Here is a 22,228-nt window from a genome sequence, read left to right as displayed (position 1 = left end):
AAGGACAGGAAGAGAGGAATTGCCCCCAGTTATAAGTTACCACACAGCTCTTTATAAACAAGCACGTTTATTCTTACAGTGAAAGCATTATAGAGAAAATATATAAAAACAATAAAAGTTCCTGTATGCATGCTAAAAGCTTACCAGGGGTCACCCCTCAGTTTTGTGGGGCCTCAGTAGGCCAAAGTCCTTCCAAACCCTCCCAGGAAGGATTGGCCCCACCCCATTTCAACAGTAGATCCTGTCCATTTGCTGGATCAGAAAGAAGGTCCTAAGTCAGTTTAAACTCAGGGTATTTATCCCTTTCTTTGTCTCTTGATCTCTGGAGAATCCATTCTGAACCATCAGATACGAGCCTCTGCAAGTGCTGGCCCCCTTCTGGAGGTGTTACAACCTGAGTGAACTTGCGTCATACCCCCTACTGTTCTTGGTTCCTGGAGGAGATGTGGTCACTCTCCCGCAGGGAATTACATGCAATCCCTGGCCCACAACGATACATAAACTTCATACAGTAAGATCTCCCCAGAGATATTGCAGGAAATTGCCTTATCTCTCATATTCCCTCTCTCCAGTGCTGGCAAGGAGCTGCTGAATCGTAGTGAAAACACCTAGTTCACAGTGCTGCTTCTCAATCTCACTCCTGCCTGCAGTACCATCACACAAAAGTGGAGGTTCACACCACATGGAATGGGGGTCCATGTCAAGGAGCAGGAGTGAGAGGGCATCCAAGAAGCATTTTTTCTTCCTTGATTTCCTGGAAGAGTCTTCAAGCTCCACCTGCTCAGTGAAGGCTTTAGGACTCTGTAATGTCTGGAAAAAAGGATGGTGCCTCAGACAAAGGTGTTGACAGCACCTACTCCAATGGGAGGCAGGAGAACAACAGAGGAGGATTCCCAGCCTGTAGGATGATGAGAGGTGGGGAGGGGACTGAACAATGTCCTGACTCCAGATTGGTTACTACTTCCTGACCGATAGATCAGAGGAGACACACACCCGTGACAACCACACCATGGGGAAATGTTTTGAACACACAAATTACATTTGTCATTCCCAGCACGTGCTGGCACAAACTGCTGCTGGGACAATGGTCGCCAGCAAGTTGCAAGGACAACCGCCACATGTTCTAAACCTACAGAAAAGAAACACAAATCAAGCAAAATGCTGAGCAAAACATACAAGCCCTGTATCATGCCATGAAGCTCACCACACTTGCACCTTGGCCGAGTGTAAGTGAGAGCACTCACCAAATCTAGGGGTGCTGAGAGTCCCATTGTAGGCTCTGTAGGGTTTTACCTAGGAATTGAGAACAAGAGCAACCTAGCCAGTCAGCTGTCACTACAAGATAGAGAGGGAGAGGCAGGCTTGAGAATAGCCAAGTCCCAGACCATTCATGGCTTTAACGATCATGACCAACATCTTGAATTGGTACAGGAAGTGAATGGGGAACCACGGATGAAGCCTGAGCACAGGTGTTATGTACACACAGTGACCTGCCCTATTCAGGTGGGCAGCTGCATTCTCTACCTGTGGAAATTGCTAACTGGTCTTCTAATGCTGCCTTAAACAGGACTCAAGAATCACTCCCTCGCTCCTGGAAGAGCAGCAGTCATGGTGCAACTGACGGAGGCCTCCTAAAATAGCCAACCAGAATCAACCAACCCTCAAGCCCCTGGAACAGCAGCAGCAGTGGGGGTCAGGGGGACCTGAGGTGGCTGAATGTGTCATTGGCATCAATGGAACAACAGATGGAACAGATGGATGGGCAAGCAGAGCTGCAGATGATGCCAGGAGCCTGGTTGTCCCTCTGTGCTGGCTCCACCTGCTCCCTGATGGTGGTGGTGGGGCAGCCAAGCCACCAACGGAGCCACCACCATCCATCTCTGTATCAAGCACAGTGTCTTAAAAGAAAAGGATTGGAATGGCTGCTGAGGACAATCGCTTAAAAAAACAAACAGGAGAAAATGGCCTCTTGACTGGAGATGAGGTTATATTCCTCTTGTTACGCATCAAGTAGCTGTGTGCTGCTGCCACTGGGCAAGTTATAGTACTGTACCTTGTTTCTCCTGGGAGGAAGGTGATTGGCATATTCTCTTGACAGCCTTGTCCTGGATGCCAATTGGATTTACAAGATGAGCAGAACTCTATGTCACAAGCTTTGCATTGGACCAGCTGGGGATTTTGAGGCCCTGATTCTTGTAGTTGGCAAACTGCCTGGCAGGCAGAAGATGGACACCAAGTCCGACATGGATCCAAAAGCACTTCTGCAAAAGAGTATAAAATAACCAGAATCAATGACAGCTACAGGATTGTCTTTTAATTATATACGGCTTAAGAATGCTCACATGCTCAGATTGCTCATCAGACCAGCTATTTTCAAAAGAGGCCTCCAGTTTTGTTTGCCCAGTCTGGCACACTTATGGCGTGATTTGCAGATGTATTCAGCATCAGAGATATCTAAAATTAGAGATCACTTTTGCAAATGTGGGCCTACCTTCCTAACACTGCTCTTCTGGAGATTGCCTGAACTAATTGCTTTTACATTGTTCACGGAATCACAGAACGATAGAGAACACAAGGGTCATGTAGTCTAACCCCCGTGTCAAGATGCAGGATTTGTTGGGTCTAAACCATCCAAGAAAATGGCTATCCAGCCTCGTGAAAACCTCCAGAGAAGGAGCTTCTACAACCTCTGAAGGCAGTCTGTTCCATTGTCGTACTGTTCTTACAGTTAGGAAGTTTTTCCTGAGATTTAATCTAAATCTGCTATGCTGTAGTTTAAATCCATTGTCTCAAAATAAATCAATTTTTCTCCAATCTTTTTTATGGCAGCCTTTCAAATATTTGAAGACCGCTATCATGTCTCCACTTAATCTCTTATTTTCCAAACTAAACATACCCCCAGTTCATTCAGACTTTGCTTATATGGCTTGCATTCCATCCCTTTGATCATCTTTGTTGTTTGCCTCTGGATCCTTTCCAGTTTCTCTACATCCTTTCTATACAGTAGTGACCAAAACTGGACACAGTACTCCAGCTGAGGCCTAACCCGTGCTGGGTGGAATGGTGCGATCACCTCCCATGACTTACATGCTATGCCTCTGTTAATGCAACCAAAAATTGCATTTGCCTTTTTTGCCACAGCATCGCACTGACGACTCATGTTGAGGTTGTGATCCACCACAACTCCCAGATCCTTGTCAGAAGTGCGGCTGCCAAGCTAGTTATTTCCCATTCTGTATTTGTGCATTTGGTTTTTCTTCTCTAAGTGTAGTACCTTACCTTTGCCTTTGTTGAATTTCATATATAGCCCAGTTCTCCAGTTTCTCAAGATCCCTTTGAATTTTAGCTCTACCCTTCAAAGTGTTTGCAAACGCTTTGTGTCATCTGCAAATTTGATCAGTATGCTCTCTACACCCATCTACAGGTAATTAATAAAGATGTGAAATAAGAGTGGCCCTGTAACCGATCCTTGTGAAACCCCACTTGAGACCTCTTCCAATCGGACACAATTCCATTAATAGTTATTATTTGTTTGCAGTTGTTTAACCAATTATGTATCTATTTAATGGCAGTTCTACCAAGCCTGCATTTCTCCAGCTTACTTATCAGAATGTCAGGTGGGACCATGTCAAAACCCTTGCTAAAGTCCAAGTGCATTATGTCCATTGCATGCCCCCTACCCACCAAGCCAGATACCTCGTCAAAGAAGGAAATCAAGTTGGTTTGGCGTGATTTGTTGTTATAAATCCATGCTGGCTGCTAGCATTACTCCTGCATCCACCAGGTATTTGCAAATTGAATATTCTATACATTGTTCTAATACCTTCCCAGGTACCAAGGTCGGGCTGACTGGTCTATAGGTCCCCAGTGCCTCCCTTTCCCCCTTTTTAAAGATGGGCACTACATTAGCCCTTCTCCAGGCTTCTGGAACTGTTCCTGTCATCCATGAGTTTGCAATTATTATTGCCAGTGGCTCGGAGATTTCTTCAGCTAATTCTGTCAGCACTCTGAGGTGAATAGCATCAGGCTCTGCTGATTTGAATTCTGACCAATCTGAATGATGATCTCTGACGTGTTCTTTACCTACCCTGATCTGCATCCCTTCCCCTTTATTGTCTGTAATAACTTTGTTAGTCAAAGTTAGTGTTCACTTTTAACATATGGATTAAAATGGTCTCGGAGAAGGGGAGGGGCTATTTTAAATTTTATTGAACAAAATTATACTTATACAGTTAACAGAGCTTATTTCAGATTTTGTAGGCATGTGAAGTTCTCACCCAGCTCAACAGAAGTGTTTGTACAGCGCCCAGCCCAAGGGGGCCCCATTTAAAGTTGATTGGTAGGCACTGCCATAATAAAGATGACAAATTAATAAAAAAATAAAAATAATACAAAAGAACATTATCTAGTTTTCCTGGAGGCTGGTTTACTGGTAACTCAGGGCCTGATCCAAAGCCCATTGAAGTCAGTGGAAATAGTCCCATTGAATTCAATGGGTTTTGGATCAGTCGCTAAAAGAACCATAACCAAACATAATCCTCATTCTAAGTTCTCTCCCCTAGTGTTAGCGGTTCTCAAGATATTCCACCCAGACTCAAGTTCCCTTTGCCTCCTAGAAAGCCACATAAACCCCTCATATTCAGATTAGAATCAACAAGATGCACCTGTCACTATGCCTCACCAATAATTACCCCAGACCTGAAGAAAGTTCTGTGTAGCTTGAAAGCGTCTCTCTTACACCAACCGAATTTGGTCCAAAAAAAGATATTACCTCACCCACCCTGTCTCTCTGCTCCCCTGGGACTCAACACAGCTATAATACTGCAAACACTAATTATCTTGCAGGATTCCAGCACCCAAACTTAGACTGGCTCCATAGAGGACCCCAGCATTTCTATACAGAGTCCTAGGTACTGCCATCCTACCATTAGTGCTATATAAAGCATACAAGTGCATGATGCCCAGAGAATTCCCCCTTTCAGTAACATATTAATACAATGTGCAGCAGTTTTCTGTCTGCAATTCAGTTTCCATCACATGGTACATGGCAACATGCACGCACTAGCAGGACCTGATAAAGGAAGAAACAATTTGAGCTTTCTTCCACTCACAAATCATATAAGGCTCCAACACTACTGTATAAACACACACAGGACCACAGTCTCATCTCTGTGACATGGATCAATCTGGGGGTAACACGATTCCCATAGATTTGGAAGCCAGCCATTGGTCTGGAGTAAAGGCTGATATTTCATACTGTACCTCTTTCAAACTGTAGCTTCTTGTACCTTTGCATGATTTCTGATGCAACCATACACTCAATCTGTTAAAATAAAAAAGGAGAAATTACAAATTAGAACAGCAATAATCCAAGGCATTCCAAATGAATGGAGACCCAGCATTTAACCTTTATAAATGATTAAATCATATGCTGACAAGAAACAACAGCTATAATATGCCCTGAGCAAGACACGTCTGAATATACTGAAAGAACCAATGTGCAGTAAAAATATACCTCATTTTCTTGTAGATGACCTCGTTTTGGGCAGGAAGCATCAGGGCAACTAATTGCTGTTTCTAGACCTTCTTTGATCAAAAGTTCCACATACTGTTTCAGGCACTGTAAAAGAGGAGGGTGTAACTATTCTTCCAAATATAAATTATTCTGCATATCATTCATGCTTTGACTAGCTCATCTGAAGATTTAAAATCACTTTACAGAGGTGGTTAAATATTATCTCCCTTTCACAACTGGGGAAATAGACAAACACATTCAGAGACTTTCCAAAGTTATACACTAAACTAAATAAGTGGCAGGAACTAAATCTCCTGAAATACATTTCCATGCTCTATTCATTAGACAGCTCTGCCTCAATTACAAATTACACAGTAAATAAGAGGCAAGTAAAATGGAATGTTAGGAAAATAAAAGATAAAATTAGATTAACCAGTCTTCATAAATCCCTCAGATTTAGATCACTGGAAACCATAACAGCTTACCAAGCAGTAGCTACCCATTAACAGTCATCTGTCAAGTACAACAGAATGGGAAAGGTTATTTGGCTTGTTTCCCATTACACAGAAAATAACTAACTGAACTTCTTGGTGAGGATATATTTCATTCTCAGTGTGAAGGAAGAATGCACAAATGAGGACTCAAAAAAGAATAGCTATTTCCATATGAATGTCCTGCACAATAAAACAATTATAAATTAATAAATAATAAAGCTGCATATATATAGTAATCTTCATCCCAAAGGATCCCACTGAGCTTTAGAGAAAGCAGAATTGAAATTATGGTCTCTAAAAGGGTGGTATATGGCAAAACACACAACTGGAGGGAGAAAGGGGTGGTTTGGGCTAAGGGCAAACCTCTTCGCTTATGAAAAGAGCCACACAGGGATCAGATTAAGCCAATACCATGTGATGTACTGGCTTCTCTTTTTGGCCCTTAGCCAGTCTTATTTCGCCTCAGCTGCCATCTTGCCCTGGCTCTCTCCTCAGTTCCCCTCTTACCAGCTGCCACCTTCTTCATTTATGATGTCACAACCATTGGCCAGTGGTAGAAATTTTTGAAACCTGGCTGTGTTTAATTTTTGAGTTAAAGGCTTGATCCAGATCCAGCCCCCTCCCCAACCTCACCCTCACACTGTGCCATGTGGAAGAGAGGGCTACCACCACATCAATCTTCCCACAATCTGCCTTGGAACAGGGAACGGCCGAGTCAACCCTGCTGGAATATAAACCACTGATTCCAGAGAGCCTAGGTAAAGCTCAAACTACTAAACCCTCCCCCTGCCCAGTTCTAGGCAATGGAAACAAAATACCAAAATTACAATTAGCACTTTAGTCCTGCCATCTTCCAACTGATAGAAGCACCCTAAGCATCAACATATGACATCTCACTTTTACTTATTTACTTCACCTCAAATCAGGGAGTATTTTCAGTGCAATGGTAAGTATCTGAGAAGCTGGAGGTAATCAGCTAAACCAACCAACCTAGTGCCAGAAATAACATGAGTCATGTAGACTCGTGTTATGCTTAGAAATACATTACCAACTCAAACCTCCCTCTCTGCTCTACAGGGGAGAATCACAAGTAAATAAATAAATAAAACTTTAAAGAACTCTCAATTGGCTTTCAACTGAAATAATGAGTGTGAACAATTTCTCCAGTCTTAATCAGACCATCATATGTAATGCACCCAGTAACTGCAGAGATCCACATTTATATTCTGCTCCTTCAGTCTTCCCTATGCACACTGTGCATTCTTTAAGCCTGCCTGCATGGTTCCTTTGTGAGGATTTGTTCTTAATCCCACACTGATATTTTGACTTCCTCCTCTTGCATCTTGACTGTGGCAAAATCCTCGCTTTCTCCCAACATCATCATTTCAACTACTGCAGAGTGTTACTCCATTGGTGGCAATATAGCCCTTTATATCCCAACAAAGTCTTCTGTCAGATTCCCCATTATGAGGTGTGTTGTGTTTTTTTTTTTTTTTTTTTTCCCCAGAAGAAACAATATCTCACCTTCTTGGAGAAAAATAGAAAGAAACTGAATAGCTGATACTTTTAAAAGTTACTGTTTCCACAGCAACGGTAACTCTGCATCTTTGCAGACAGTATATTAAGGCCCATCTCCTTGCCTTTGTCAGAACAAAAGCAACAAAGACAGGGATTCACCTCAGGAGATGCTTGGCTCCTGGAATGTTTCTGATCTACAGTCTCCTGCTCTGCTGGGGTTGGGGCTGCTGGGAGCATGGCTGGCAACTACCACAGACAGCTGAAATCTGTGAGACCAGGGCCCTGGGCTGTGGATCTCAGCACCACCAGTGGCAGGGACATCAGTCCTACCATGGTGCCATTGTCGGCTCTTCCCATCCCCCCCCCCATCTGTAAATGGTGAGCGTAGACTCAGATGAAACAGCATATATATTTAATGACAACGCTTAGCACTTAAAAGAACACTTTTCGAGCTCAGTGCGCTTTACCATCATTAATGATTAATTTGGCAATTCTCTTCACCACCCTGTTTGGGACCTTTGCCAAAGCCAGTCAAACATAGTTTCCCTTTTCTAACATCTTCTAGGGAAGGGAGTAGCTCATCCGTGCCTTGTCCAATACTCAGGGCCTTCTCTATCCACTAACTTATCATTGAGCTTTCCATACTCTTAATACCAGCCAAGCCAAAATGTGCTTCTCCTGCTACATCTGCTTAGGAATCCAGCTGCTGCCTTGAAGCCAGTAAGTGTCAGGCAGAATCTGTCCCAGGTCCCCCATCCCATAGGGGTTTTATTTCAGGCGAGGCTCTTGCTGTCTGTTCAAAATTCCCTTTCCCATAAAACAGAGGCTCCTCGGGCTGAAGAAGAAGCAGTGTGAGCTCCCTCCTCTTGGGTGGATCTCTCCTCCCCCCCCACTGCCTGGAAGTGAATGCATGAGGTGCCACCAGCATTAGAAAACCAAAACTGGTAGCACGGTTAGAAATTCCCCATTGCATCAGCACATCACTATGTCCACACAGGGAATGAAACACAAAACAGATTATGTGCCCAGTTCACAATCCAGGGCTCAGTAATTAACGTTGATGTTATCCCTTTTAAACCATCCCAGTAAAATTATTGTAGGATTTTCCTCCTGTTATACCTTTTGTAAGATTGCCCCTTTGTTCTTCTAGGAATAAAGTGATTAAAAAAACAAACCCATCCATGAATTGCTATTTGAGTGCAATCACTGAAAATGACCTGTAAAATGATCAGTGTAACAAATCTCCTAGGAGGGAAGGGGAATTGAGATTAGCTGCCTACTGGCTGGAATGGGTGAGAGAAAGTAACAAAGGCATCAGGCTCTTGTGAATACCAATATGTTAAGCAGCATTTTTATTTCCCTTGTAACTGGACTAAGAAGAATCATCTGTATCTAAAAAAAAACCAATTTCCACTGAATTTACTTGGTCATGTGTCCTTATTAACAATACTTAAAACTTGTAAATAAACGAACAAAATTTAAACATGTCATTGAGGCTGCGTTAAACTTGGCAACTGTGAATTGATTATACAAACATTAATTCTTTAGTCTCCGTTGATCAGTATCTGAGGAGATGGAAGTCCTGCTCAGATAAGTTCTTCATAATTCAAGATACCTTTGTTTCTCAGCAAGGGAGAGTAAAGCAGCCAGAGTGTAATGGCCAGTTTCCCCCAGCTTCTGACCTCCACATTCCCCTGCACATGTGCACACACTACCATTTTCCCTGCCTTTTCCACTCCCTTCTGTCCTCACTTTCCTCCTCCCAACACAATTTGCCTGTCCACCCATACGAGCGAGACATTGAAGGCTGTTCAAGTAATGACAAATAATAAATCCTCTGGTCCCAATCCCTTTCCAACCTAGGTTTTCCAACATGGAGGAAATCTCATTCACAGATTCTTTGAATTTTTCTCACATATCTGGCTTCAAGTCATCAAAAAAGTTCTGAGTCACAATGTCGCTGTTGTGCTTGGTGGAGCACTGCTGACATGATTTTTTTTTTTGAAAAAGCTCCCTTAGTTCAGCCATTCACATGGTTGCAGGATGCAGAGGGAGCTGTCTCCTCTGTTTTCACAGCTGCTGGGGGCACTGCTCTCATCACTGCCCGGTGTCTGCTGGCCACCTGGATGGTCTACCTGATTCTAGGGATAAACTGAGGGGCTTTTCAGAATGGCAGGGGGGGGGGCAGTTTTATCCTCAAGGGCAGCTGAGCTGCACATTTGCAAACCAACTTGTCCTAACGTTACTTAAAAGCAGCTTTCAGCATATTAATAGAATGCATGCCCTTCAAAAGGTGCTTCACATTGGCCTCCAGCTCCAGTAGAGTGCACTGTAAACTGTCAGACATGCCCTGGTAGCTCCCAAATAGTTGAAACAAAAGGATCACTGCATTCTTAGGTCAGTTTGGACAGATTTAGTACAATATGGTACAGTGCAATGTACACAAAGAAATTAACATAAAAATAGCCCGTGTGAGTTTTGAAGGACTGACTCTTACCAGAGCCTTATTGAAGTGGGGTGATCTTTGGGGTAAACTTATGTGTATAGGTTCTTTTATTGTTTTAATATGTTTTCTCGGTAATGCATTCAGCATACAAATAAACGTGCTTGCTTAAGAAAAACTGTGTAACCTTATAACCGTGGGCAATTAAACTGTTTATAACCTCTGAGGAGAAAACAAAGCAGAGCTATTTAGACAGTCTGACTTGCTGGGGAACTCACAATGTGGCCAGGGAACTATGCAGCCCAGAAAAACGCTGGTTGCATGTCTCTGCCCAAGAGAGGTGATGGCTGAGGAGCCCGGAGCCTAGAATGGGTGCCCTGGCTGGACCACAGGGGAGAAATACAAGCACAGTTGCCCTTAACTTTGATAGCAAGTAAATAATTTAATTTATTTTCCACAATTTTAAATATATATGTGATGGGGTGTGTACTCCCACACAGGCCTGAAGGGGTCAGTGTGGGCCTGAGGGGCCAGTTAGGGAACCTGGCTGCACTTGGATGGAAAGCCAGGCCTAACTGAACAAGAAGCCCAGATGGGCAGGAGTAGGCTGGATTATAAAGCCAGGAAGTTTGCAGCAGAAAGAGGCTGCAGGGAGAGAGTCTGGGAGCAGAGAGAAGGGGAGGAGAAAGCCCAAGTGGGAGAATAAGCCCTGGGGTTCTAGCCCTGGAAGAATGGTCAACCACAGAGGAGTTGTTGGAGAAAGGAAGCTGAAGAAGCCCAGGAAAACACCAGCAAGGGATAGGACTGTGCAGACCTGGGATGCTTTTTATAGGATCCCTGCTGGGCTGGAACCCAGCGTAGAGGATGGGTCTGGGGTTCCCCTACCAGCCACTGGAAGTGGCACAGGCTCACTGAAGATGCTAAGCAGATAGCTGGTCTGGAAAGACTTGGTTACCCCAGAAGGGGACAACTATACAGTGACCTGGCTGGAGGGCCAAGTCACAAAGAGGAAGGCCTCAGTTGAGAAGAAAGAGATGGGTCACAGCTCAAGTAATTGAGGGAGGAGAGCACCAGATAAGGCAAGAACTGATCCCCACAGCAGCCACAAGAAGGCACCACCTGCTGTGAGTGAACGCTGTCACACATATACTTAAAGTTACAGAGATACTTAACTGCTTTCCTGAATCAGGGCCTATGCAAAGTAGAAATTAGTGAGCTTATACTAACATGGACAAGGTAAGAAGAACCAAAGCCGAAACAGGAAGGAAAGTTCAGACAAGACACTGAGAAATGTTTTAAGTAAAGGTGATTAATCACTCAAACGGATTGTCAAGGGATGCACATTCTCTATTATCTGGAGTCTTTAAATCAAGATTGGATATCTTTCTAAAAATATATATGCTCTAATTCAATCAGAGCTTGTTGGGCTAGATGCAGGAATTACTAGTTGACATTTTAAGTTCTATGTTAGGAAGGAGGTCAAACCAGATAACCATAATAGTCCCTTTTGGCCATAAACTTTGTAAAAGAATGAAATTTGTGAGGTCCTGCGTCTCAGAGCAGTTTACATTTGGTTTGTTATAGCTCCCAATCTACATTCTGAGCCATGTGTAACTCTTCTGGTAAAAGGATACTAGACAGCTGCTCAAATGCTGCAGTGATGGGTTTAGACAGACAGAGATGAGAAATGGAAGTAACAGATACACGTTATTTTTTTTTTTGCAATAGTTACATTTTACAAAATTGTGTGGTTTTACTATGAAAGATGATCTTCTGCTTTACAAAACTATCATTCTATGTATTTTTGTTGCATATCCTCACATGTAAAATAAGAGAAAAATAATTTGGGGAGAAGAAATTCCTTTCTAAGGAATACTCAGCAATGCTGTATTTATGCCCTTGCTGCTACACATAGTGAGATATCCTATGCAACATTAATCATCATATCAGACTGACAATTTCAATTTCGCAGCCAGTTTAGCAGATGAAGTGGTTAAACTGGTAGACAGTTTTACCTACCTCCCAGTGTCTGGCTTTTGACTATACAGCAGAGCTGGGGCATGGTATGCAATGTATTCCTAAAGCAAAATACAAGGAAAATACAAAAAGGTAGCTTTATTTGCTGTTTTTAAGCTTCTTTCCCGTCTAATAGCCTGTGTGGCTCTACTGTGTAAAAGGCTGGCAGCAAAGCTACCAGCATGACCGCTGCTCTGTAATCCCTGAAAGAGAAGGTGCTTAATAACCTTGAGAAACTCCAGTATACACCCTTCCCCCATCACTGCTTCTCCAGTGTGCAAGATGCTCTGTGGCATCTACAAATCTAGTTACATTTCTTCTTAGCACCACACTATTCCTACTTGGCTGACAAGCAATTTACTATGCACATTTAATCATGGAGAGATTTGTAAAAGGCAACTGAAGTGACTGTGGGAGGGATTCTGCCTTAAAACAGCAGTGATTGACCATATGTCTACTAACAAGTCAAGTAATATATTACTGCATCCATTCCCATAGATCACCTAGATACCATGGTGACAGATGTGTGCTAGACAGATCTTTATCCCAGTTATTCCTTTTTTAAAATGATCATTTTTATAGACCTGTTCTTTGAGACAAAACTCTATGTTAAGGCTAAAGGGGGCGAGGTTGGAAACCATGACACCCCTCTAGTGTGCATGTGGCTGTCTGCAAGGTCTTCTCCATCCATCTTTTGTTGGATCCAACACAAAGCTGGTGGGATGGTACGGACTCCAGCATATGGCGCAGATGGCAAAGCTACCTGAGCTGACGTTGAGTCACTTGGGAAGACATTGGAGGCTAGTTGTTCCAGTGCCTGACATCCTCATTTATAACATGATGACACCACCATTTGCCTTCAATATATCATTTCTGTTTCACATTGAAAGCATCCAGCACTGTCTCTCTGTGGAGGCCCTGGTTTCAGAGCAACACAAAAGGACAGAAGCCACTGCTGTTTGATAGGTACACATCTTAGTCTGAGTTGATATGTGGCATTGAGATCACAGAAGACACCATCAAGGAACATGCATAACACCCATAGGTCTTCCTGATTCCGTGTTTCATGTCAGCAAGGCAACCTCCCTCCTGGGTGACAATGGAACCACGATACGCAAATGAGTGGACAAATTATGCTGGCTGGCATAAACCAGCACTACAGGTCCCTCAGTACTGAGTGGTCTGCTTAGAGGAGGGGCTCCAGTGGAGGAAGATACCCACAATTCCAACATCAAAAACCCAATATGGTCCAAAAAGTAGGCGGCACCAACCAGGGAGCAGATGTGGTCACAGCTCTTCGGGACACATTGATTCAGTGGATCCACTGCGCAGCTTTAGCCAGCAGGACTTGTATGAAACCTTGGCTATAACTTAACACTACTCCTCAACTAGTGGAATCAAGGGAAGGGAAGTAGCAACCAGACCTCCAGTTGTGCAAATTCACTAATTAAAAAAAAAAAAAAACAGTGTAGGGGCAGAGCTACCAATATAGTCCATGGACTGTACTAAAGTACTGCCCAAGCTCTTCCATTATCCAGGGGTTTTTCGAAATAGTCATAAACCCCACTAGTCATGTGTAGAGCACTTCCAAATTCACAGCCATGAAAAACGCATCATGGACCACGAAATCTGGTCTCCCCCCAGTGAAATCTGATCTTTTGTGTGCTTTTACCCTACACCATACAGATTTCACAGTGGAGACCAGTGTTTTTCAAATTGGGGGTACTGACCCAAAAAGGAGTTGCAGGGGGGTCACGGTATTGCCACCCTTCTGCGCTGCCTTCAGAGCTGGGTGGCTGGAGAATGGCGGCTGCTGGCCAGGTGCCCAGGTCTGAAGGCAGTGTCCCACCAGCAACAGTGCAGAAGTAAGGGTGGCAATACCATACCATGCCACCCTTACTTTTGCGCTGCTGCCTTCAGAGCTGGGCGGCCGGAGAATGGTGACTGCTGACTGAGGGCCCAGCTCTGCAGGCAGCAGCACAGAAGTAAAGGTAGCAATACCATACCATGCCTTGCTTCCTTACTGCTGCTGGCGGCGGCTCTGCCTTTAGAGCTGGGCTTTTGGCCAGCAGCCGCCACTCTCCAGCTGCCCAGCTCTGAAGACAGCACTGCTGCCAGCTGCAGCGCAGAAGTAAGGGTAGCAGTACTGCAACCCCCCCTACAATAACGTTGCAACCCTCCCCCCCAACTCCTTTTTGGGTGAGGACCCCTACAATTACAATACTGTGACATTTCAGATTTCAGTAGCTGAAATCATGAAATTTACTATTTTTAAAATCCTATGACTGTGAAATTGACCAAAATGGACCGTGAATTTGGTGGGGCCCTAGTCATGTGCCTGTTCCTTTTCCCACTGATGCAGCAAACACCCCCAGGGAATATCTGTGCGCGCTATCCAGAGAATAACAGTGTTCCTCTGTGCTGTGCCTTGCTGCAACCTATTACCCTGAGCAGAACAACTGCATTAAGGGATTTCTGCACTAGTTTGGGCAGAGGGAGGTGGCCCTAAAACCATGGCTGTCAAAGTCATGTACAATCCTTCTTGCTCCATCAAGGATGGGGTTGTGCAGAGACAGATTTCTCTAAAGAGAAGCCCTGTTGGCTTCTAAAGCATTAGACATGTACTAGAGCTGAAGCTAAAAATCCTTTGAGACATTATAACTGATTGCTGTGGAAATCATTAGCATGCCAGTTTAGGACCAACAAGCAGGAAATAAATGAGCTCAAAAACAAAAAGCCTGTTTCCAGTCAAATATCTCAAGTAAGAAGAGGAAGGGAAAAACCGCCCTTGGAAGGTCTAACTGATCTATATGTAAGACTACCACCCTCAGGATTCACCTTTATTGTAATGCTTGTAAGAAATCAGCCAGTTTATAATGGCTGGAGGAGCAGATGGGGATATTTGGCATTTTATGTACTTATAATTATCAGGACAGAAGTTGCAAGTGAATCTACATATACAAAAATTCTACATATTTGATTTTCACACATCACCCCCACCCTCATAAATCACTTGTTTTCTCAGAAGATGAGCACAGAGACCATATTTCTTTGGGTGTCTGCACTGTGCACAGTACCATGGGGCCAAGGGCCTAACCATAATAATGGAAAATAGATAATATTCCGGCACATACTCTGAAGCAGTTCTAAATAGAGTGCTCTACAGCATTCCCCATAAGGTATTATTGGGTCACCGTGGATAGTCTGTCCACACAGTCAGTAGTGCATTACAACCTACCTGACCAGGTTCCACCAACATTTTGGGCCTTGGTATCTAGGCACCTTGTCCATCTGTACAAAGACAACATATAACAGCTGGGAGCTGTGTGATGTGTTTCTTTCTGGTCACACTATGGTGTGATTGGAGAGAAAGTACTATGAACCAGGGTGCCTATCCTCTATGCTCATGCTCTGGCAACAAATAACCGAACTGGGCCCTGTGCTGTCACGCTCTCACTGCTGTGTCCCATTTCCAAATGCGAATTCCAGACATATTCACCTACATTTTCAAATTAATTTCAGGAACCCTCCCCACTCCCAACCCCAATTTCCACCCAGCCCTTCCCCCACCCCCATTGCTAACCCTACTGCTCCCTCCACCCCACCAACAACTCCACTACAAGTCCCACTAACACCGCCACTGACAGCCCCTTTCCCCCCACACTGATACCCCATTCAGTCTCCCCCCCACCCAGTGCCTTGTACTCCAAAAAACACACAGCGAGGTGAGCAGAGTTGCAACTCCCCCCTCACCCCCAAGACTATAATAAGCTCAGCCATAGGTGGTGTTTGGGGAGGTAGGGCCGCGATTATACCCAAGGAAAGGGGAAAAGATGTGCGCTCTCAGTACGGTGTTTGAGGTAGAATAGAAAAGCATGGGCCCACTCCCTCCCCAATCCCTCTGCTGCTGCATCCAAAAGCCTGGGGAGAACAGGGCATGGACTCCCCCTCCTCCCATACAACTGATACTCAACCCCTTCCCCCCGCTGCACTGAGTCCCAGGGTGAGTCAGACTTTTTACCCTCCCTGCTACAGCCAAAGCTTGGGGAGAATGACCCCCATCCCGGACTTACTGACCAGCCCCAGTTCACTCACCTTGTGCTGCCTAGGCTCTCACACACCACTGCATCCCCACACTTCAAATCTATCCCCCCACCCTGCCATTGGCCGGCAAGCCCCACACTCCCATTGGCAAAAGCAAAAGCTGAGCAGAAGTCAACTACATTACTCACAATCTTGTGTGTCGCACAAACACGCCTCAGTCTCTCTCACTGCCTTGCATGTGTGGATGACACGTATGGTTTTGGGTAGTGTAGTTTTTATGTGGGAGATAGCATTATTAAATCAGGAGTCAGGAAACTGAAGTCTCCCTGACATTCTGGGAGACTTGGTCAGGCTGGTCCCAGGTCCCCATGAATCGTGCTCTAGCCCTCTTCTGAAAATTGTTGTCAGTCAGAATTATGACATGAGACTGCCACAAACTCATTAACAACACTGCTCAGTACTGTGAATCACCAGCAGCAGTATTTCAAAGCCAGAATCCAAGGCCACTGTAGCAATTCATCAGCTGCTCTTATATTTACTTTTTCAGCACTTCTATTTTAAAAGAAGGGAAGAAAACTGCAACTTTTCCAAAGCAATAGTAAATAAAAGGGTTTGAGGCTTTTGTTGAAGAAAATATATATAATAGTTCAAGATGATGGCTAACAATTTATTTTGATTCATATAAACTACATTTAAAAACTTTAAACTAAACGTTTTCAACAACCCCATATGTAGGAAGGAATTCGAAAACCCTTGTTATACAAACAGAATACATATTCCCTTATGATGCAGTTTGAGGAAGATTTCTTGAGACAGAATAGGATGAATGCTCTAGGTGTTGGAGAAATGTATAGCTGCAGGAAATGACTGGCCTTCACTTTACATATTCCAACCCACTAGTTTTCATGACTTCCAAATGATGAAGATAAGTATTAACCTCATTTTGCAACATGATAGCAAAGAATGAGGTGAACTGACTGGACCAAGGCCTGACAGCAAGTCAGGAGTCCACGATTCCCAGCTGCAAATTCATTCCTCTAGGATTAGGCTACTTCATTATTTTTTATTAATTATTATTATTATTATTGTGGTAGCACCTCAGAGCCCCCGTCATGGATCAGGAACTGATTGTGCTAGACACTATACAAACATAACTCCACTGCTACAAGTCTGCTTTATTCACCTTGCCTAAAGAGTGTTTGTATTTGTTTAGTGAAAGGGCTCAATGCATCACAATGGAATGGTGAAGAGCAATTCTGAGTTAATACAAACAAAAGGTTTGTTCAAAAAGGTCCAATGACTGTGAGTAGCAAGTTCTGGTATTTTGCCAAGAGCTAGTGGGGAAGGGGAAACAACATGCCTGTTAAAAAGTTACTAATTCTTGTGACTATTCACAAGGAAAAATCTTTTAAAAAAACCCATACTTTAAAATGATCAGGATAGCTCCTTTCTGTAGAGGGGACGAAGAGCCCTGCTTTAGAACAGTGCTGTCTCACAGCAGGGAGATGTCTCCCGAAGGCAGGTTTCCCCCGGCAACCAGAGATAAACCAGTGCCTAACTGGGAAGGAAGCCAACCTTACCTGGTCACTCCACACTGTTCTTTGTTCAGTCTGCATTGGGGGGGGGGGGGAGAGAGGAGGAGAGCTGTAGCCTTGGAATGAGGGAGAACAAGATAATTAAGTCTCTCTTGCTTGTCTCCCAACTCAAGACCTAAGCAGTTCTGAGTGCTCTGTTCCAATCATGATGGTAGAGGAAAGTGACCACTGACAGCTAACAGAAGATCAAGAAAGCTAGGTATAGGAAGGAAAGGGAGACCCTACCGTTACAAGGTAAGTATCTTAAGTTGCAACAACAAAAAGGAGCCTAAATAAAGCAATGACCTGAATTACTCAGGCAGCTGGTGGAATCAGGAAAGCCAAAAGGGAGGCAGATTGTATTCTTGGTGAAAGGGGCTCAGTAATAGCTGGTGGAGACTATCCACACATAGGGCAGAGCGAAAGACTGTTTCATGTGGTTCTAACTGACTGAGAAATCAACAAAGAAAGAGTCTAAGATTCCTAAAAGATTAGTGAGATCTGTAGGATGAGGGCTGTGGTCGACATCTGCATTCCTCAGGCCCAAAGGAGCTGTCCACAAGGGTGAAGCTCAGTGCAGAAGGCAGAACTTTCTGGGATGTTGTCCAAGGCTGTAGAACAAACTCTTGCAGGGTCTAAGCACCACCTCAAACCTCACCATTTTCTGTTGCAAATGCCACACATGCTTCTTTGACCTCGTCTGTGCTGCTATAAAAAGATAGCACAGTGTACAAAAGATGGATTTCATTTAAAAAAAAAAGTTCCCCAAACATTTGCCCCATGGGGAGACGAAGGAAGAAAACTAACATCTGTGACTTGTGGTTCTATGTCACAAAAGGCTCCTCTAGAAGACATACAGGGGGAGGGGGAGAGAGATGGCTCAGTGATTTGAGCATTGGCCTCCTAAACCCAGGGTTGTGAGTTCAAACCTTGAGGGGGGCATTTAGGGATTTGGGGCAAAAATCTGTCTGGGGATTGGTCCTGCTTTGAGCAGGGGGTTGGACTAGATGGCCTCCTGAGGTCCCTTCCAATCCTGACATTCTATGATTCTAAGAACAGAAAAGTTTTAAACAATGAGAAAACCAATGTGAGCTTTGCCCAAGGGTTTGTCTTGAGTATGAAAGGTGTTATTCAGAACACACTAGCTAGCACATTCTAAACCTTGAGCATAGAGGAGGCAATTGTATTTTAGCATGTGCTAAGCTGGTTGAAGCCTAGCTCTCCCCTCCCCACCCCAGGGATGTTAGCTTTACCAGTTGATAGGTTCTAAAATTACAACTGGCCTTGGCTACATTATGGGTGAATCCTGGCCCACTGAAGTCTATGGGAGTTTTGCCTTTTACTTCAATGGGGCCAATATTTCAGTCCTGAGGTTTAGAACGTGCTAGCCAACCCATTCTGTTATCCAGTCAAGCCAAAGCCTGACGAAGGACTAAGTAATGACTGAAGGGTTTTGGCCCAACAATCAAATCAAACAAAAGATTTGCATGCAAATATTCTTAGAGCAAAAATTTGAGACCCTTGACGCACTTTGATCCCAAACAAAGTAGGATTATGGTGCTCATAAGAACAGTGTTTAGGTGCTAGTTTTAAAAGAAAAATGTATGGATTTATTCTCCCAGTGATAGGTGACTATTAATTGAGCCACCACATCCCCAAAAATAGGATTGTACATTGCAGTGAAGACTTAGCACTGTATGAGTGATCTGCTGTTCGCTAACTTTCACTGGTGAAAGTGATTAATAAAAAAAAAAGACAGTACAATGACTTTAAAAATCTGCAGTTTGAATACAGATGCCAACATAAATGCAATTTAACTTTAAAAGTGATAATAGCTTAGACATAGTTTGGCTTCCAGGAGGACAAAGATAATAGCTTTTCTTGTGACCAACACTCAAAAGGATATTAACAGCAGGTACTGTAGTTTATTTTCCTCACGTTCCCTAGATTTTTGCAACTGTAGCACACTACACAGCAGCTGAAATATTCCCAATGGATTTCACTGTGTACACAAAATTTAGAGAGAGCTCACAGTCATTGTATGTGCATTAACAATCACACTGATAAAACCCATAATGGAATACTGTAAAAGCAATCACAATTGGTTAAATATAATATGATGGGAAATTGTAGTGTCTTTGCCACTCCTCTGCTGATAAGGCATAATCGGCTCCATTCAATTCATTGGCAAGTCAGCCGGTATGCAAAAGGAAACAATACCCGCATTCTATCTTTCCAAATAGCAATGTTGTGGTATTGTGTTAATGTGGGGAGGAGATAATCCTTCATGAGATTCTGACACTAGCACTTCTGGGGTCATACAGAGGGCAAAGATTCCTCAACGCTATAATATTTCTGTCTGTGCAAATCTGCACATTGATCCAAGTTCTGCATCCATTCTGATGGTACCGCACTGAAAGACTGCTTTCAGAGTAAAATATTCTTGCTCTCTCTCTATATATAGTAGGTTAGAAAGTATCAGGGGGTAGCCGTGTTAGTCTGTATCTACAAAAACAACAAGGAGTCTGGTGGCACCTTAAAGACTAACAGATTTATTTGGGCATAAGCTTTCGTGAGTAAAAACCTCACTTGGGTTTTTACTCACGAAAGCTTATGCCCAAACAAATCTGTTAGTCTTTAAGGTGCCACCAGACTCCTTGTTGTTTTTGTAGGTTAGAAAGTGACTCTAGAACTAACACAGAGAAAATCATCACAAAAATACCATTCACATTTTTTAACCAATGTGCTATAATATTTTTTTCATTTTTATTCTGTATTTCCGTCATAGCACTTGAACAAAAACTTTGCATGCACTGGTCTGTCAAGAGCTTAAACACATATTGAGTTAAACATTTTGCTGGTGTATTTTCACTGACACTGGAGGAGTTGTACAATGAATTAGCTGGTCCACTGTATTTAGGGCCTAATCCAAAGACCGATGAAGTCAATGGAAAGGCTTCCATTGACTTCAATAGGTTTAGGATTTGGCCCTTGGTAAAAATCAATTGCAGTCTTCAATGTAATTTATTAAACTGTAAACACTTCAAGGCAGGGACTGAGGCCTTGTGTTTCAGGCATTCATGAATTCTCGGTTGAATTCCCAGCTTTGCCCCAGACTTCCTGTCTAACCCTCGGGGAAGTCAGGCTACCTCAATTCCCCATCACTACAAGGGGGATAATATTATTTCCCTATATCACAGGGAGATTGCAAGAATAAATGCATTCATGTTTCTGAGGTCCTCAAACACTACTGCTTTGAGGGCCATGTAAGTACCGAGAAAGATAGACTGTTTAGGTTTTTCTGTAATGCACCGTGTTGAGCAGACTATTGAGGAAAAACAAATACTAATTCTAAAAACTGATTAATGTACCTGATTGAATTGGAGACACTAAGTTAATGTCTCCATGTTAAGTTTACTTAAACTGTTCCTAGGGCACAGTTTATCAGCACTTCCTAATGATTCATCTAGAAATAGAAAGCAAGAATGATATTCTACCAGGAAGAATGGAAAAAGTGAGCAACGCTAGGGATTGTGTCAGGGAAACGTACCTGGTGTGTTCTCCTCTGGGCTACCATTTGGAAGTTACAGTGAAATGAAACTAAAATATCCAGCAGCTGATTTAGGGAATAAAGATGTGCAAAACCTAGCTGTGAATATAAAAACTATGCTATGGGCAACACAGACTGGTTTTGCATGAAATTATTTCATACCCTTTTGCCTACTTGACCAATCACTCCCTAAACAAAGGCATAATGAAGCAATTCTTATTTTTAACTGAATGGGCACGGTATCTGTCCCAGGTCTCACACTCATTTTTTTTCCCAATTCAAAATCATGGAATTATAATATTAAGGAGGACTTGAAGAAGTGACATCAAGGATATAAAATGCATCCACAGCATTCACTAAACTCAACATCATATGGAAATAAAAGATTCACAGCACCAGAACAAAACTGAAATTTTTCAGCTCAAACATAATCTCAGTGCTAGTATACAACTACAAGAGCTACCAAAATGGTAGACAGAAAACTGGAAGCCTTTGAAAATAAGTGCCTATTAAAGATTCTAGGCATTGGCTGGAAAGACCTCATCACCAACGAAGAGATCCAAGAATCACCAAGCAGTGGCTCGTCTCCACCAGAATCACAAGGAAGCGCTGGACATGTTTGGGGCATGTACTCCACATGCCAACGCACAGACACTCACATGAAGTCATCAAATGGAAACGAACTAGTGTGAAAAAACGAGGGCACCCAAGAGGAAACTTCAAGAAGAACCCTTAATAGGGACAGCAGAAACAGTTGATCTTAACAAAATAGAGCATGTAGAAGCAGCAGCAAATGAGAGGAATGGAAGAGACTAGTTTCCACTCCTTGAGCCAACACTGGAGCAGGAAGGCTGTAATAATAAATAGTAAGTGACTTTAATGAACAGGGTGTTTTGATGATATGTTATTTTTAGAATGTTCAATGTAAAAAAAAAAAAATCAATGTGGCTGTTTATAGGGTGCTCTGATATCTGTTTGAAACACTGCTGCTAAACAACAGACACCTCCAAGTTCTTTCCCTTTCCCTCTCCGCTCCCTTAGCCCTTCTGCTTCAGCTTCTCCATCTATAAAATG

General features: G+C 43.2%; 1 protein-coding gene across 4 annotated transcripts in view; it reads right to left on the bottom strand.

The window, feature by feature from the left end:
- RNF144A (ring finger protein 144A) overlaps window positions 1–22,228 on the bottom strand; it is a 101,773-nt gene that overhangs the window by 12,154 nt on the left and 67,391 nt on the right. For all 4 annotated transcript variants that reach the window (XM_054023453.1, XM_054023456.1, XM_054023455.1 and 1 more), the window contains exons 3-5: window positions 5,516–5,620; window positions 5,263–5,323; window positions 2,054–2,261 (exon numbers count right to left, since the gene is read on the bottom strand). In XM_054023453.1, coding sequence (XP_053879428.1) covers window positions 2,054–2,261; window positions 5,263–5,323; window positions 5,516–5,620 — 374 coding nt within the window. The remainder of the gene's footprint in view (window positions 1–2,053; window positions 2,262–5,262; window positions 5,324–5,515; window positions 5,621–22,228) is intronic.

This window comes from Malaclemys terrapin, chromosome 3, assembly GCF_027887155.1.
Source record: "Malaclemys terrapin pileata isolate rMalTer1 chromosome 3, rMalTer1.hap1, whole genome shotgun sequence".
Classification (NCBI taxonomy): Eukaryota; Metazoa; Chordata; order Testudines; family Emydidae; genus Malaclemys; species Malaclemys terrapin.
Note: the sequence above shows the minus strand (reverse complement) of the source record. Positions and strands in the feature narration are given on the sequence as shown.